Source organism: Nannospalax galili, unplaced genomic scaffold (assembly GCF_000622305.1).
Source record: "Nannospalax galili isolate Female #2095 unplaced genomic scaffold, S.galili_v1.0 scaffold302, whole genome shotgun sequence".
Lineage (NCBI taxonomy): Eukaryota > Metazoa > Chordata > Mammalia > Rodentia > Spalacidae > Nannospalax > Nannospalax galili.
Window position 1 is genome coordinate 4,682,959 of NW_008350120.1, and position 18,532 is coordinate 4,701,490.

The 18,532-nt window shown below is 50.3% G+C and overlaps 1 protein-coding gene across 5 annotated transcripts in view; it reads left to right on the top strand.

The window, feature by feature from the left end:
* Positions 1-18,136, top strand: part of Rbm33 (RNA binding motif protein 33) — a gene marked incomplete at its 5' end in the record, with an annotated part of 100,276 nt that extends 82,140 nt beyond the window's left edge. For 2 of the 5 annotated variants that reach the window (XM_017801706.2, XM_017801708.2), the window contains 4 exon segments: positions 6,737-6,946; positions 8,914-9,102; positions 12,070-12,158; positions 12,421-18,136. In XM_017801706.2, the coding sequence (XP_017657195.1) occupies positions 6,737-6,946; positions 8,914-9,102; positions 12,070-12,158; positions 12,421-12,469 (537 nt within the window). 5 annotated transcript variants of the gene reach the window in all.
* Positions 18,137-18,532: the final 396 nt, after the last annotated feature.

Sequence of the window (18,532 nt, forward strand, 5' to 3'; positions counted from 1 at the left end):
CATTGGATTAGCAGAGCTCCAGCACTGGCAGCTGGACGCCCCAGAGCCCCAGCACTGGTGCCATCTGTGTTGGAAACTCCTGAGCTGTTGCTTCCTCACAAAGGCCTATGGCCTTGATTTTCTCCTCCAAAGACCAGCAGATTCTTCTCTTTAAAGAGTCCCTCATACCCAACTAGTCTGCGAATGGAAGATGATTGCAAGAGTAAGCACTTGAGTAACTGCCACATCCTCACCATGTCAGAAAGTGAAGCTCGTGCTGATCTAGTCCTTCACGAAGCCCCACAATTAAGAGGTGTGTCCCTTCCAGTGACTTAAACCTCGTGGATTCGGTTCACGTCAGAGGTGGATGATGGGGGCAGCGTTCAGATTTCTGTTCATAGCCTGCTGTTCTTGTTAGCACACCTGATCACAGGGAAGAAGCAAGTGCTGCCAATGTGAGCTTCCCTCACCTTGAGCCCCAGAGCGGCCCCTCATTAGGGAGTTGGCCCCGGGGGCTGGAAAGTGAGAAGGTTTGCTGGTTTGTGTCTTCCCTGTCTCCTGTAATCCAGCAGTCTGCAAAGACAAAGTAGAGAAACCCTAAACATGGCTCTGCTTAGAAACACATCCTTTATTGTCAGACCCTGAAGGAGCCTCCCAGAGATGGCAGGGATAGGCCCGCATTGTTGTCCTTAATAGAAACCTGTGCGACGAGGGCTCTGACGGCGCCATCAGCCACACTGCTGGTGACAGTGACGTGCAGCCTTATCAGAAGGAGAATTCATAAGAGGCTGCCCTGGGACACCACACCACTGTCCTTCTGTGTGTCCTGACAATGTTATCTGTCCTCTCAGTGCTGAGTACCAAATGTCTGTCATGAGTACAGAAATTAATTTAATGTCACCTGAAGACATGCAATTAATCTTTTAGAGGTTTTCATAATACCTTTACAGAAAGAGTTGCCAGTTTGGAGGATTTGGATTTTGGGGTTTAGAAGAAGATAAGGAAAATTAATTTTTCATCAGGCTTAATACAAGCTAGCAGGACCACAAAGGCTGAGGAAAATGGTTGGGGAATTTGTCAAGTGTTGTCACTCCAGAATAATGCTGCTTACCGCCTGATAGGTATAATCAAGGCTGAGATTCTGTGGAGGGGATTAATCAGTTCGCCTGCTAGTGAATGCGAGTCAGTGACACCACTTCTTCGTGGGCTTTAGAGAACGAAATAAGATTTGATCTGTCAAATTGCAAGAACCCTGAAGGTGTCAGTGGCATCGTTATCTGTGCAATTAAACCATTGTCATAAATAAATTTGTCCTGCTAAGTTGATGGCCACAAACTTCACTTTTTGTAACGATTAAGCTGATAAAAAACATCCCCTGAGCTTACTTAATTCTGATAGCGTCCCAATAGGTATTTAAAAAAACAAATACAGTCTAAAGAATCATTTTTACTGTACTCATTAAAAAGACACTCATTTGTGGCAAAGCCAAGCAGTGAGCTGAGGCAGGGCCAGCCTCTTTCCCCTTCCATTTTGGAGGAAATGGAAGGTAATTAAAGTAGGACCCAAACCCGTCTCCATGTCAGAAGTTAGAGCATGCCCCAGGCAGGCTGCCTGGGAAGCTCATTCTCAACAGACTTACTCTGTGACTGGAACTCAATCTTCTGTCCACTCAGGAACACGCATTTGCTTACACCTGGGTGACAGATTTCTAAAATTCCTAGTGTGAATCAGTAGTATCTTAAAACTTGTGTAACTCAGGACTCATAATGATAGATCCTTTGCCACTTCAACTGTGCGGGGTTCCAGCAGACTTTTCCACACAGGGTAGGTTTGCTTGGCTTGGCTCTCCTTCAGGTTTGCCTATGCAGGAGTGTGGGTTTAAAAATGTCTTCCTGGCCACAGCCCAGTAACATATATATTGAGCATTTCTTAGTGTTAACGCAGTAAGTCAAAGACAAAGTTAACTTTTCATTGTGCTAAAGTGAAATGTATTTCATCTCTCAACTGGAAAATGTTTCAATTTTTCTTAGAAAGGGAAATAGCCTGTTTATATTTAAGCCATAGTGCTTAGAATGATCTTTATAAAAAGGCAAGGCACAGCGCTATAGTAGTTTAATTAAAATGACTTAATGGAGAAGCAGGCTTGGTGGCTCCCACCTGTTATCCCAGCATTCAGGCGGCTGACAGGAGAGAATCACCACAGGTTCTAGTCTGGCCTGAGCTGCAAGATGAGACAGCACAAAAACAGCCGCAAGATGTGACTGAATGAGGTTTTTATCCCTTTTATCTCATCTCTTGTTTTAAAGAGAATGTGTTGGTGCGAGCCCCCTCTGAGTGGTATCTCTGGTGCCGTCTGGCAAGGCTTCTGGTGGTTTCATGTGAAAACGAGGGCACCACTGCTTAGCTTACAGTGAGGACTGAAGAACAGCAGTTTGTACAGATTGGCAGATTTCTTGTCCCTTCTCCAGAGTTAAGGACCAGAGAGCCTGTTAGATGGAGTCCCTCTCTCTTGATGGTTAAGATCCCTGGAGAGCTTCAGAAACTTGTTGGAAGTCTTACTGCGGCATTCATAGCTGTAGAAAGCCCGAAGTTTGTCCTGAACACGTGCAACTCCAGAACCAACCTTCTACTGGTGGAGGCCTGCGGAGAGGCAGAGCCTCACAGTGCTTTGTTCTTAGAAAGTCAGGCTGCTGCCCCCTGTTGAGAGCCCTCCACCACCCTCTGTCCAGGTGGACATCCGGGCAGGCAAGGCCTGTTCTGAGGGCTTACATTGTCAAGTATATTTAAGTGATTCCATTCTCTCTAGCTTTGTATATGGTGGAGGATTTCCATGGAAAAAGATTTTAAAGTTTAAGTACATGGCCGGGGGGGGGGGGGGGGGGGGGGGGGCTGCTCTCATTTGTGGGAAGGAGTGCAGTGAGACCAGCGCCTCAGCAGTGCAGTGAGACCCCTGCTTCAGCCGGGGTCCAGCTGTCCACACCCTGTGGTGGTGTGGTTCACTGGTTAATTTGGAGTGTCAGGCCACCCTGTGTTGAATCATGCTGGACTGTGGTGTGGGATACTTTTTCTGTGCTGCTGGAGTGAATTGGCCAATATTTTGATCCGTTTTCGCCGTCCTCTTTTGATGTTAGTGGCTTTGGGGTTCTGGGTGGTGCTAGCTCAAAGTGAGCAGGACCGTGGTTGGTCCTCCTCCCCCAGGACATTGTGTGAACTAGGTAATAGTTCTAACTTAAATATATGGTAGAATTCACCCATAGGTCATTTGAGCCCTGTTTTTCTTTGTGAAGACACTTGATTGTTAATTCATTGTGTTTACTTCTTAGAGGTCTGTTCATTAATGTCTTACTTTTTGAGTCAGTTTTGGTACTTGTGTCTTCCATAGGATTGGCCTGTTTCTGGTAAGTTGGCTGATGTGTTGACGTACAGTTCTCCCTCCTGTCCTCCTGACTTCTGTAGGCCCCTGTAGGTTCGTCATCGGCACCCTCTTATTCCCACAGGTGGGACTTTGATCCTCTGTCCTCTCTTCTTGGTGGCTAAAGAGTGTCAGTGTTTGTTCTCAAGCAGCCGTGGGAGCTGACGGGACGCTGGCTTGTCCTTCTGTCCTGCCACCTCCAGTGTTTGCTTCCTTCTGCCGTGTTCCGTAGGAGGCTGCTGCTCGGAAGATCCCAGCCTGACTGTACATTTCCCTACTTTTGGTATGCTTGTCGTAGTTGATCCCCCTCAATTTTGACATGATGCGTTTTTGTTTTAGTTCACTTTAAACACTTTCTACGCAGATTTTTATTTCTTCTTAGCACGGCTTCATTAGTGCTGACTCTGTGCTGCATAGTTAGTGACATAAAGATGCACTTAGACCCTGGACCTAGTTAGCCTGTCAGCGTTCCGTGTGCAGGTCAGATCTGCCTGCCTCCCAGGTACTCTGGGCAGAGTGTCTGGACCCTCTGTGGCTCTTTCAGTTTTCAGACAGAACCACAATCAGAAACGCGTGGGGACGTGGGTCTGTCCTGGTCCTCAGGACTCCTGCCCAGTGCTGTGCAGGGTTACTTGCTGGGTCCTCTGGGAGCAGCAGACCACATCACTCTCAATCCCGGCTTCAGGACTCTGTCTTGGCTTTTTCATTTTGTCGATTTCCATGTCTGAAATGGTTGTTTAGGATAGGTTGTTTTTTGGTTTTGGTTTTTGGGTTTTTTTGCAGTTTAGGGGGTAGTAGGTTTGCCAATTTCATGCTGACATGGGGAAAAGTTCTGCTCCTTGTGATTTCTTTCATGTCTTTCTGTGTGTGTGTGTGTCAGAGCCAGCGAGTAAGAGTGAAAGGGGTGGGGGTGGGGGAGCGAGAACGCATGAGCACACACATGTGCTTTGCAGCAACATCTCTGTCCTGTCCAGAAGAAACTACCATGCAGTAGTCTTTCCAGTCCTCAGACTCTTACCGTCTCTCCACCCTATCTTCAGCAATGTTCCCAGAGCCTTGGGTGTAGGGTGTGTGGTAGCTGTCCCATTTGGGGCTGGGCACCCCTCAGACACACTCTGCATTTTACCAGCTGTGGACTTCTCTACTGGTCTCTTGTCTGCTACAAAATAACTTTAGTGACTAGTAGGTTCTCCTCTGGGGTCTGTGACCTCTCCAGTGCCATTCTTGGCTAGGTTTATAGTATCAGGCATGAGGCCCCCAGGTTGAGCAGGCTTAAGTCCAATTAGACGGCTGTTGGTTGCCCCCAAGAGCCAGTGCCACTCTCACACGTTGGGGACGTCTTGCTGGTTCCATGTTTGTTGGGGTTCCTGGGCTGGACATCTGAGTAGGACTGGTGATCACTTTGCTCCTTCGGCAGCTTGCATAGTGCCTTCCCACAGGGTGAGAGGTGGGCTTCACGGAGGAGGCTTTCATGTCAGTACCAGCTTGATTTTTCCAGGTGCTGTCTGAAGTGCGTGGTGTCCTCTGCAATAGGATCCTACCTTTATGTTCTGGCAGGCAACTGAGAGCGTTGGGAACAGCTTATATTGTTTGGGGATCTCTTGGACCAATAACTTGGAGGGACGAATGTTCTCCCTGGCACTGGGGTTTTGCTGGTCTATGGCTCCTAGGGGGAGGGAGCATTATCCTGCCATTCGTGGTAGTCATTAAAGCTCTGTGTGTAAAAGTTTGTACAATGCTAGGTTTCCTCTACAGCTTTTCCAAATGCCTTGGTGTTACTCACCCCTCTAACCTCTCTTCTCTGTTACCTTCCTTTCCCTCCCCAGTTAAGTCCCCTTACCCGATTTCCTCTTTGCACCTTCATAGCATTTGTGTCCTTGCAACATTTTAAAATCCATTTTTTTGGGGTGTTGTCTTACCTTTTTTTCTTTGAGGGGCCCTTCCATTAATTGGTCTGTAAAAGATAAGTTTTGAATTTTTCTTAGTCTGTTTTCTGTTGTTAAGCCTGAAACTGGATATAAAAGAGAGGTTAATTTTGGTTCTTGGTTCTCAAGGTTGGGAAATTCTAGCACCTGGTGCCAGCATCTGAGTTCTGGCAAGGGCCTTCCTCCCTTGTGGAGGAAGGTCAGACGGGTGCTTGCAGAACAGAGAGACCAAAGAGGCCAGATCTATTTGACAGCCTGTTAGTGTGATAACAGACCCATTCTCATGGGGAGCCACGTTAATCATTCCATGAGGTGGAGCCCCTGACCAAAGTGCTTCCTAAGTACCACTCGCCTCTCATACCACTGCCCTGCATTGGCGATTAAAGTTCAGCATGACTTTTGATAGGGTAAACTATAATTCACCTATAATTCACTATAGCTGTGAGGTGGGGTGGGTATGGACATGTGCCTCTTCTGAGGTAGTTTGCTAAGTCACCACCTGCTGTGCCATGGCAGAGCAGCCTGTGTGGGAAGGTTACTGACCAGCACTAGATTTGTGTCAGGAGGAAACATCGTACAAGTACAGTTACACTTTTCAAATTCAAGCATCCATTTGTACTGAGAGTCTTCTGTCCCACTCACCAGCCAGTCTTGGGAACAAGCATTGGAAAGCTGTAGGTGGCAGTGGACCTGCCCACAGCCAGTCTTGGGAACAAGCATTGGAAAGCTGTAGGTGGCAGTGGACCTGTCCACAGCCAGTCTTGGGAACAAGCATTGGAAAGCTGTAGGTGGCAGTGGACCTGCCCACAGCCAGTCTTGGGAACAAGCATTGGAAAGCTGTAGGTGGCAGTGGACCTGCCCACAGCCAGTCTTGGTGCTGCCGCCGGTGCACATACAGTAGAGTCAGCTGCCGGCTTGATGTGGGCATGCCTCATGGCTGATTGGCAGTGACTGAGACTGAGCAGCCTGGGGCCTGGAACACCGGGTGTCTGTTCCAGAAATAATTAGCTGAGCCCATGAGCTACTTCGGCATTCACTCACTGTGGTGCCCTGGAAGGCTGCAAGTGGGGCCTGCAGCCAGTCCCCGGAGCCAGGCACCTTCCGGACTTAGGCATGATGAGCATGAAATCTTTTTGCAGTTTTTTTACTAGTATAAATTTCAACAGTATTTGTGTGAATCACAGCCCTCTTAAGCTGATACGTTAATTAAAACTGTAATGATTTGAATTTTCAAAATACTGTCTTCAAAACCTTAACTACTGCCTAATGAGAAATTTACCTGCCGGCCCCAGGGAAGAGGCAGGTTCAGTTTCACTCTATGGATGAGTGGTTCTGCCTGGTGGTCAGCGCTGGCCATGGCCCCAGGGCTAGGCAGGAACGGTGGGCGGACCTGATCCCTGTGCTGCCTTGTTGCTTTCAGCAGGGAGGAGAGAGCGATGGCTTTTTTCACACCGAGGGCCAGCCCCAGCGGCTTCCCCAGCCTCCGGAAATGAGACAGCAGCCTGCCCGCAAGGTGACGCTGACCAAGGGGAGCCCTCAGCAGCCCCAGCACCTGCCTGTGGGGCCCCACCTGTACCCACCTATTCCTCCAGGGATCAAAAGCATCCAAGGCATCCACCCAGCCAAGAAGGTACTGCCTGTTCCTGTGACCGAGTCCAGAAACGGGGGCCCTGCTCCCTGTAGGATCCCTGCCCCTGGTTGAGAAAAGTTGATGAGATGGTTTTCTGATTTGCAGTGCTCGGCACCCAGTGGTCTTCAGACTAGTAAACCAGCATTTCCCTTAGTCTCGGCCTAGAAATCACTGTAACATTTTCATAGAGGCCTGCTCCCTCCCTCATTGACCCAAAGTTACAGCTCAGTGAATTGCTCATAACTCAGCATGGCCATGTCCTGCACCTCTGAACAGGTGCTGCACTGTGCAGGCAGCACTGGAGCATCCATGCTCCTCCCCACCAGCTGACACACCAGGGATGCCCCTAATGGAGAACCAGAGGTGCGTTCCTCATGCTGCAGCCACCTCCTGAGCTCAGCCTGCCAGCCAGGAAGCCGGGGAACCCACAGGCACCTTCAGCTACTTGACGCCTGTCTTGTCTCACCTCCATAGAGCGGTGATAAAGTCCTATTCCTTAGCTTCTAGGGAGAGGCCTCCTTTTCATTTTCAAAGGTGAATGAGCACCTCGTCTGCCTGTAGCACAGCCAGACCACCTGTCTCGGGGCAAGGGAGGCCAGGCAGAGAAGAGTGTGGCATTGGCTCTGCGCCTCTTCTAGAAGTGGGGCCCTGCTGGTGTGGAGTTCCGGGCACCTTGAGTGTGTTGTCTCACACGCTTTATGAGCTAGGGACCAGCAAAAGGACTGTGTGTCTGCAGTACAGACAGAAGTGCACGTGCTAAGAGGTGACTCCAGGGGTAAAGTGGCAGTTCTCTAAAGACCATCCCAACCACTTGCGGTGGTAGATCCTCACCCCAAACCTCACGGACCCTTTCTAAGAGGCTAGTGGTGTTTTTCATGGTGCTTGAGCTATTGAGAGAGTAGAGCAGCTGTGGCAAACAAAGCCTGGTGTCTGGCCGAAATATGTGCTGCTGTATTCGTGCTGTAAGTTTTCAGAGTCACAGCAGGAGCTAGTTCATCGGTACTGGCTTCTAGTCGCTGCTGTGTGGACCTCTGGGTGCACAGTCTTGTGTCCTGTGCGATTCCTGGAACTGTCCCCCACCTCTTCAGAACTCCCTCACAGGAGCAGGTCACCCTCAGAAGACAGCCTTCTGGTGGCACTCCTCTTGGCTTCTGTCCCTGTGGTGCCCGCTCATATACTGAGCATCAATTCTGGCTTTCTGCCTTTTCTTGTGAGGACTCGGTGGGGTGCATTTCTGCCCCTTTTTATCCAAAGCATGGGCCAGAATGAGGGTAGGACATGGTGAAGCCCGGCATTATTCATTTCTAGTCGCTGCATTCCTAGACTGAGCTAGAGGAGTTGGCGGTCACTCTTTAATTACCTTACTAGAAGAACATGCTGGAAATGCCTACCATCTTCTCTTTCTAAAGGCCTCTCAGCAGTGATTCTGAGTCTGGGGTAGCTCTGAAAGATGGTGCTTTGGGGACCCTCCCTTTGACTAGCAGACTGGTGTGTGAGTGAGTGACAGCTCTGCACTGGCTAGATGAGGCCAGGTTGTAGAGGTTTGGGGCTGGTGGATAAAGAAGCCTTGACCGTTGGTGTCGGATCCTGGATGCTGTGGCTCACTGTCACTGCTGGATTCAGCACTGCATGTACAGGTCTCCCTTGACCGCTGCCACCGAGGGAGGAATGTGCTCTGGGTGCTCGGAGGGAGTCTGCACCCCTCCCTGTTTTGTGCACCAGTGTCTGCATCCTTGCATTGAGTTTTCTTGCAGGAATGGTGGTGACACTGGAATCCACCTGGAGCAGCTGCAGCTGCGGAATGCGGAGCACTTGGGCTGTTGTTTCCTGAACCCCACTCTGCCTCTGCGAGTGGAACAAAAGCAGAAACCCCAATGGACTCTGAGGCACCTGCTTATTTGATACTTAGTAGCCTTGGGAAGAGTGTGTGCCCAGCCATCAGGGTGTGTCTCCTTTGTTGTTGCCAGGCCATCATGCACGGACGAGGCCGAGGAGTGGCAGGTCCCATGGGCCGCGGGCGCCTGATGCCAAATAAGCAGAATCTGCGGGTGGTGGAGTGCAAGCCGCAGCCCTGTGTTGTGTCCGTGGAGGGGCTGTCCTCGTCCACCACTGACGTCCAGCTGAAGAGCCTGCTGATGTCCGTGGGGCCCATCCAGGTGCGTTACCAGAGCTATTGGCAGTGCCCGTGGGCCATCTTTCCAGGTGAAACCACTCTCTTAGGGCACAGTGGCCATTGTGAGTTATATTGTGTGAAGGTGGTGCTGGAGCAGAAAGGCGCAGCCCTGCCACGCACCTCTGATTCAGGAAAGTTTGCATTGGACTGAATCCACAGTCTCAGTTACACATTTTAAGAGCTAAATACTCCAGTTGAAGGAACTCTGCTTTGAAATCCTTAAACTATCTCGAAGTTCACACATGTACACATGATTTAGTTGCGTCAGATCCTAATAGGCTCTCATTTTAAAGTGGTTAGCCTTGTCTTCCTGAAGCAGTCTCGCATAATAACAGTGCTGGTGCTCATTAGAGTTTACAAAGGCAGCAGTAACTGGGACTGTGTTTTCATGTCTTTGAAAATGAGCTGAGCCCGATGCCTAACAGGGCTGAGCTTGCTGCAGTGAAGTGAGCAGACACAGCTCATGTCTGCTGTAACTCAAGTCTCTCTGAAGCCGCATGTGGGATCTGAGGCAGAGCCATGTGGGCAGCGGAAGAGGCAGGGCACATGAAGACTGCTGCACTGCAGTAGAACGGGGCTGCCGATCTCCATTTACTGGAGAGCTCTAAGAGCATGTAGACAGAAGTCTTGAGAACCCAGCCTGGTGTTTAGGAGTGACTTAATTACAGCTACCTTCATGACTCCTTATTTTCATTTCTATTTCATACTGAGAAGTTCACCTCCAAACTTTGGCCCTCACCTGTGAGAGCTGCTGGGAACACTTTATCAGATGCTAGAAGTGTCAGCCTTGTTTTTAAGGATAGATGGTTTTGGTGAGCTGGGTGTGGTGCACACCTGTAATCCCAACCAGTACACAAGACGATCACAAGTTTGAGGGCAGCTGGGGTGCATACTGAGACTGTCTGTATACAGAGTGGTATGTGCTTTCTAGGCAGTGTGGGTGTGTTTGCAGGAGCAGGACTAATGATAGGAGAGTGTAGGTGCACTTACTTCCTGCTGGTGTTAGGTCAGCAGTATTGTTTGAGTGGAATTCGTAGATTTTTTAACTGCATTTACAAAATGCACTTCATAATTCAAAAGAAAAGGGAAAAAAAATGGTCTGGCAGTATTGGATAGGTTAAAAAAGCGACTCAGTGCCTGTGCCAGCTGGCCAAGACGGACAGTACCTGAAAGGGGGAGTGAGGATTGAAAGAAAAAACAAGAGACAGAGAAAAGATACATGGGAGGACTGTCAGTAGAGACTGCAGCCCCGGGTTATTTCAGCTCCGCCTTTTATACAGAAGAACATCCTAGACAGCCACCGTTTGCTTAGCTCAATTAGCTTCAACAGCTGTTTTTCCCACCTGTACCTGAGGGTCAAGGAGGGTCAGATACTTGTGACCTCCACCATATAAACACATTCCTCCTGACTTGGCAGATTAGGTAGTGGTGTGCAAAACACAAACTCAGTAAACAAGCCTGCCACAGCTTATGTACATAATGGATTAATAGCTCCCAACAACTCAGCAGTGTGACTTCAAGAGACTGATTACTTGACTGTGGCTTGAACATATGCATTAAAGAGATGATGCCAAGTGCCTGACCTAGGCTTTAGCACCACTGTTGGAGTAAAACGTCAGGTCTGTGAGCTTTGGGTATGGCACCACCTAGTGTTCACCCACTTATGGGAGTGGCAGTACTGACCTGGAGGGACTGTGCCTTTGAGCCTTTTGACCAGACATTGTAAAGGTGACCTGTTTTGAGCCTGTGTGCTCCTTGGTGACAGTGGACTCTGCTGTTCCAGGACACTGTGCTGCTTCTGAGAAGGCCAGAGCCACCGAGCATAGGTGTCCTTGTGTTTCAGTCTCTGGTGGAGAAGGTGCCTTAGATGAGGCTTGTGAGTACTAGCCACCAGATGAGTCAGAAAGTGGGTGGGAGGGGCCGATATCCGGTGTTTGAGAGCAGAGCCAGGCAAAGCCTACTTCCTTAGTGCGAGGAAGTGAATTCATTGTAGCTTCTCAAGCCCTCTACTGGAATGCTGCTGCCTGTTTGCAGGGCTTTGCCTGAAATTGTGTTAGGAAGAAAAAGAAGGTTTTCCCCCTGAAACTCCAGTTTGTAAGAACAAAGTCACTCAGCAGAGCAGGAAGTTTGAATTCTTTTGACATTGCACTGGCCCTGTTGTTGGTGACTGACAGGCGTGAGCCATGGTGTGGGGGTGGCCAGATGCTGCTTTCACTGTGTTAGCTTGCTTGCTTGTACTAGTTTGTGGACTAGATTGAAGCGCTCAGCTGTGGGAACCTCATTTCTTCTGCTGTATGCCCTTGGGAAGATGGCTGTCTGGTCAGAGCTGCATGAGCAGCAGGACAGCCTGGAGTCAAGGTCCTGTTTGCCATTTTGCAGTACATAGCCTTTGTCAGAGCCAAGTCTGTGCGGTCTAGAGTGCTGTGAGAGCCAGGACTCTGGGGCTTAATGTGCCATCCAACCACAGGGCCCCACCAGAGTGGACGTAGTAAAGGCATTCTGTCCCAATAGCCAGTTGCATTTGTGGGAACCTCCGTTTACCCCGTGGTCGGGCAGGGGTAACTGCCAAACGTAGGCTGCAGTTTCCTCTGGTGTGAGAGTGCTGTTCTTAGGATGGATGAGGCTCACCTTAAATCTCCTACAAAGTCACTGGGAAAGGAAGCCACTCTATCGGCGGGGACCTGCCTACATCTCAAGAGTGTGGGAAGATGGCATGGCCAGGTGGTGGAAAGCCTGAACTAGGCTAGGGGGTGGACATGTTCCCAGACGGACTGAGCGGCACTGCCTTGCACAGGTGCTCAAGGAGACAGGGAAGAGGGGCGGGTGACTTGTTTCTTGTTGCACACAGCAGCCTGGACTCCAGTTTTGTGTGGAAGCTTATAACGTGTAAGTGCTCGTATTTATGTCACAGTGACACATTAAATGTTTGTTTTTTTTTTTTTTTCTCTAGAGTTTACAGATGCTTCCCCAGCAGCGGAAAGCCATAGCAAAGTTCAAGGAGCCAGCCCACGCACTAGCGTTTCAGCAGAAATTCCACAGGTTAGCCCATGTGTGCTGCAGTTGGTGACTGGGGAGGCTGTGCTGTGGTTTGGGGGTATGCTGGCTGCTGTTGTAGGGCGCACCGGTAGAACAGGAGCAGGCCACATGTCCTCTCTGAAGACCACTTTGCTGTGTGAGAGGCCCCGTCTACTTCCAGGAGCTTTAGTTCCACTCATCGGGACCCAGAGTTCTGCTTCACTCCTGTCCCTGGTGGGGACTTGTTGGAAGAGTTGGTGCTCACTGTCTCTTTCAATTTCCACAGGCACATGATTGATCTGTCACATATAAACGTGGCCCTGATTGTGGAGTGATTTCTTATGGCCGAGTCTGACCTCATACTGCACACACTGTGGAATTTCTTCGAGGAAGCTGCTGGCCAGCACAAGCGCAGGATCCCCAGGGGCACAGGTCTCTGCCAACTTGTCTGCACGCCAGCCAGCCCAAGGGTGATTCCGGAAGAGTTAAACTGGTGGACTTTGGGAGTGGAGTCTGGTGTTAGAGTGCTCTGACTTCTGTTGTCCACAAGAACTCTGGTCCCTGTCTTTTGTTTCCAAGTGCTCACGATGCATGTAGATCTTATTCCTCGTGGTCCTGCTGTGTACTGGTCACAGTGACTTAGAGTCAGGAAGGACAGTACCACCTCAGACTCTAGTATTCCCACAGCAAAGAATCTGATAATGGTTGCACTTATCTTCAGTTCAGGTTAGAAGAGCTCTCAACCAGGCTTAACTGGGGTGGTCTCCCCAGAGGGCCCTCCCAGGCTCTGCTGAAAACATAGGTTAAAAATTCAGGTGATTATGATTGACACATAACTGCCGTGGAGAGCCAGGATGTGAGGTGGGCGGTGGGGTGGTGCCATGGAAGTGGCAATTGTGCTCCTTGTAACTGCCTGCAGGTACCACCTGCTCATACTCTCAGACAGGCACAGCGCTGGCCCAGCACAGGGAACCCCGCAGCCCAGAGCCAAGTGGCTCTGCCATGCTCGCAGAGGCTTTGGCCTATTTCCTCACATAGGCACAGCTAGAAGGTGGCCAGGCCTGCTTAGGCCCCTGCTTTTAAATGCAGCCCGGGTGGCAGGTGTGTGTCCCTGGCTCTGGGGCACGTGCTGTCATTGCTTTGATTACGTCACTATCCTTCAGGGGTCTGAGTCCCCTTTGGCTTGGCATTCTCTTCGCACATGGTGTGAGGGATGGTTAGCTCATAGGATGATGCTGCCCAAGATAAAGTCTGTCTGTCCACCATTAGTCACTGGGAGATTCTGTCAGGTGAGACTCGTTTTCCACAAAGCATCCATTGCAGAGTCCACACTGGGCAAACACTGAACGAGGAGTGCCTTCTCGTGTCCCCCATGAGCACTTCAGTGTTCGGGACATGCTCTACAGTGGGCACGTGGCACCGGGCACACTCAGGACCTTTTGGTTGTCTTTTAAACCTGTGATTTCATGTCACATTTCTTAGTAGGACGAGGGAGAGAGATGTCTACTATCACTTACTGTCACTATTTAGCCCAGCAAGGACCAGGCTCAGGACTTGAAGCAGCTGGTTTCCACCACTGAAATTTCACATTACATTTTCAGTTAAGTTGCCAATATTATTAAGACCTGGAGAAACGTAGTCCAGGACTGTGAGATGGCGTAGCATTGATGCTGAGGTGACGTCATGTGCCCACAAGGAGCGCCAGGGAATATGGGTGGTGGTTTGGATTCTAGGAGTCTGTGGCAATCGTAGGATGTTTTAGAAGACCCTCTAGCTGAGGAGTCACCTCTGACCCCAAAGCCTCTGCCTCCAACCCGGCAGAAGCACTCAGGGCCAATTTTGTTGGGCTTGTGGCAAGCCTGGCACCAGCCCATCTGTGTGCCATCAGCTGGTCAGCCCACGGTCACTGCCTACTCCTGTTCACTTAGTCATAGGGGCTGTTGGGATGGCTGGCTGAATCAAGTTTGGTGATGTGTAAACACTAGGTGAAAGAGATACCACTTAGAACCACTGGGGCATGGGAGAGCTCACTGTATCTTTAAAGAGTAGGGCCAGTAAACCGAGTTGGACAGATTTGTGCCACTTTCTCATAGTCTTGAGTGGTGGGCTTTTAAAACCCAAAGCTGAATTTTATCTCTGGAAAGTAGGCACCGAAGCGGTGATGTCAGTTAAGGAGAGCAAGCCCTCATTGGGCACCGTTGTTCACAGGCTTCGGGGCTGCTCAGGGGTCTGCATTTGGCCCTGTCCAAGTGGGATGCACTGTCCAGGAACAAGTGTGTGCCCGTAACTGTCTGCACACATTGCTGTGTCCTGAGAGACCAGCCCCAAGTAGGCTGGGCCTCACGTAAAGCACTACTCAGAGCAGCTGGCGGTCTGGCCTCTCAGCACACACGCCAGCGAGTGGACTCTGGGGACCAGGCAGGCCAGTGCTGAGGGCTCAGCTTCTGGGGAGCAGGCCACAGGAAGGGAGGAAGAAGCAGTGTTAGACGGCAGGGTTGGTTTCCAGTGCACTTGTCACCGTGAGGTCAGAGCAGCATCTGAGTGCTGGGAAGATCTGCTGCAACCATTATCTCTGTTCTTTCCCACCATGCCTATGAAGAAATGCAGGAGCACTAGCGTGTTGTGTAAATACGGACCTTCTACAAGTAAGCTTTCAACTCAAACAGCAGCGTCTTAGCTATTTGTTAGTTCTTTTGTGTTGTCTTACAAAGTTTAATGGAGACACTTTCTAATTGTTGACGTGTTTGCGTGTACATTTGATTTTTATAAAGATGTAGTAAGTCAATACGTTTATCCTCATCTGTGTATTATTTGTTCACAAGTTCAGCTTGAAGCAGTGAATCTCACTCTCTCTCATGAGGTGGATCAGTAGGTGAGGGTGTGGAGAGGTCACTTTCCTTCCTTTGGAGTTGTTTATTTTGTACTGTAATTAGATGTCCGTTTGCTTAGCTGCTTACCTGAACATACGCTTATGTTACCTTGGTGAACCCAAGTTTGTTAAACCCTTTAGTCGACACTCTCCTCAAGGGTGAATCTTAACGTTTCTTTTCCAAAGAGATTCCAAGGTCCATTTGTCCTGTATAGGCGGCTTCCTACCCAGGTTCTGCACCCATGCCCTGCTGTGGAAGAGTGACTGGGTGGGAGTGGGAGGTGGCTTGCTATAACCATTTTCCATCTGGGTAGTTGCTATGTGATGTGAGAAGGTCCTGGATGATTGTCTGAACTCACCACATTTCTTGAGTTGGGGTGGAGCTTAGGTCCTGCATCCAGGAACAACCCCCGCCCCCAGCAGCAGTCTCCCTGATGAAGGCTTGCTGTTCAAGGAGGCTGGCAGGGCAGGGGAGGGACGAGTGGACAGTGGTCTGATGGGCAAGGAGACTGGTAGGATGGGAAGGATGAGTGTGGGGGTATCCGTGACAAACACCTGGACTGGGTTTCCAGGGTCAGCCATCTTTTAGGTCTAGAGTGCCCTGTCCTACCGTGGGCAGGAGGGTGCCTGCCACATGGGGCCGTGGCTGGCTCTTCACTGGGATGGGTGGCATAGGCTAGGTGGAAGGACTAGGCTTAAGGAACTTCCCTTTCTTCCCCCTTTTCTTTTGGTTTTGGTTTCGCCTTTTATTTCTCTGTGGCTTTATTGGGAAGGTGTAAGCTCAGTGCACTCTTAGACTGCGTTAGTCTGACGCTAGTTGGAGGCAGGTCTTAGTGACTTACTTGCACAAGTCCAGAGATGTCTGTGGTCGCTGAGTATCGCTCTTGGCCATCCTTGGGTTCTCCGAGGCTGTTGTTCCCTTTGTCTTCTGGTCCAAGACAGAATGCATAGCAGGCAGGAAGCGTGCCCTGTGCGGAGCTGTGGGGCTCTGGTGCTCGGGCGTGACTGGTAATCGGCGTGTTTCCACTTTCCCGACTTGTCTGGCTCTGCTCTGGCTTCACGTACTTTCTCCTAGGCCCCAACTTCGTGTGTTAGAGAGGGAGAAGAGGCTGGGAGAGCTAGCGAGGAAGGTGCTGTTGGCTGTGAATGGAAGTATACAGTGAGGTACTCCACGGAAGAGTTAACTAACGGGGGCCCAGGATGGAAGGGAGCAAGACCCCCTCGCCCCAGAAGCTATGAGAAGTTCAGCTCAATTGTGGGAAAACCTTAGACACTTTACTGTATTTAATAAGCATTTTAGTTGCGTTTCAGCGAATTAAAAATTTGTGACTGAAGCATTATCTTGACATTCTTATATATGAACTTCCAAAGGCATTAAGCCTTATTTATTATTAAATCCTAAGGATTTTCTGTAAGGTTTTTTTGCAACCTGTTTAGTTTTTGTCATTTAAAATGCCTAACTTTTTAGGTGCACAAGCCCGTGGCTTTGTGTACCAGAACCAGAGCAATCCACTGATTCATATTGGATCCCAGGTACGTCTCCTGCTGCTGGTACATGTCAGGGAGGCACTTGTTACACACCTCACCTGCCTTTTCTGGATATTGCTGAACGGCTAACTCTGTCGTGTCTTGGTAGGAAATCTTTTCAGCAGGATGGGCCGAAAGCACAGGTGCTTGCGCTGAGAAGACGCCCTTCTAACCAGCTACGCTAGGAGGAGGCTGTGTGGTGCCCTTGGTGTCCTCTACTGATTTTAAAAAGATTGTGGAAAACTGCAGGTCCTCTAGAGAAGCCCTCTGTAGTCTTTATTGAGCATTTCTCACAGATGGAACAGGCAGACAGGCGTGCTCCCGCGCTGTGTCTGACGGTTTAATACATTCCAGGCAGTAGGCCTCTTGACTTTTTTAACACAATTTTCTGCTTAACTACTTTTTATTTTAAGGGTACCTGCAGTGGAAGCTGACTTTTAGGACTAACACTTTTTGCGTTCTGCAATGTCGTCTTAGCGCACACATTCTGGCCGGCATGCTGCACCCAGCCCACACTGAGGCTGGCAGCTGAGGAGCAGCCGGATGACCGAGGTTCTCACCATGAGCTTTGCTTTTGCAGGTGTGGGATCCAGAGCTGCGTCCCGACGGCTTTCCCTCCCAGGTTCGATCTGCTGCTTCATTTCAGGTGCCGCTGCGGCAGAGCCGGCTTCCTTCTGTTTTCAAGGCGTCCCTCCTTCTCACACGTCTGTCCCTCCTGCTGTGGGGTCTACGCTCCTGTCCAGGCCAGGGCTCTGGCGCCCTCCTCACGTTCTGTTTCTCTTCCCGCCCGTGGTCACATCCAGGTGCTGTCCTCCCTGCCCCACTTCCCCTGTCGTCCCGCTCTCTTCCTCCGAGGCTGCGGCTTCCGTGGTTCCCACACCTCCCTTCACCGGCAGGATCCCCTTTGGTGAGAGGGGAGCCTTGTGAATGTCTGCACGGTGGCCACAGTTCCAGTTTCTTTAAACCTTTTGCCTCGACAGGTGTCTGCTCGGGATTTTCCTCCAGCAGACTCGGGTTGGAGACGTAACTCTTGCTTGTTATTTTGCAGTTTGACTCTGGGCGTGTGTGGTGACCTACTGATTCCGTCGTCCTTCAGTGTGTGGTCGGCATGTCATTAACCAGCCCTCTTTGTTTTTGCCCTCTGCCTTTGCAGGACCGGGGCGTGGGTCAGTGTTAGTGCTAGCACTCTGGTTCTGCTTGGAAGTGGTGGCCGTGTGGCCGTTGTACCGCCCTTGCTGATGTGGTCCTCGTCGTTAATGTGTGTGTACCTCCCCGCTGTGGCGGTGCAGCCTGGAGGGCAGTGCTGTGTGGCTGTGCCTGCGCCGACCACTTAGAAACCAGGAGACGCCGCCGTGCTTTCCTCTGGCTCGCTGTCCGCTGCCAGTCACACCCCACTTCCCCGTGTGAGTGATGCCCGTGCTTTACCCTGTTTCCACTTTGCGTTAACCACACGGGAACTCTTTCAGGATATGTGTGTGAAGAATAGTACTGACGTAGGTGCAAAGAAAATGTATTGTTGTGTATATCATTTGTGTGGTTTCATCCCAAAGACATGTTTGAACTGTATTGTAACTTGAAAGTGTGTCAATAAAATCCTGCAGCTTTTCCTCTGGCTCCGCAGCCTTCATTTCCTCGCGTGTCTGTCTGCCCCACTGGGTGCTCTGGGCACGCCTGACCCTGGAACGACAGGGTGGGGAGGGCTGCCCACTGGCACAGCCCACAGCCACAGTGCAAGTGTCTGCTTAGTGGAGCCCTGAAAGCCAAGTGACCTCTCGTCTCCTCCAGGTTCCAGGGGTCCCAGGACTCGGGATTGACTGGGTGATATCTTGGGCCATCACTAGAGTGGAGGAGTTGGTTTCTTAACATTAGTAATGCACTTGCAGATCATTGTCTCAGTTTGGAAAGAAATTGAAACACTGTCATATCGAACAGGAGACGGAGTCTGGTCAGTCAGCCCTAGCAGAACAATGCCCGGCCCCGGGGCAGGCGAGGACAAGGGATG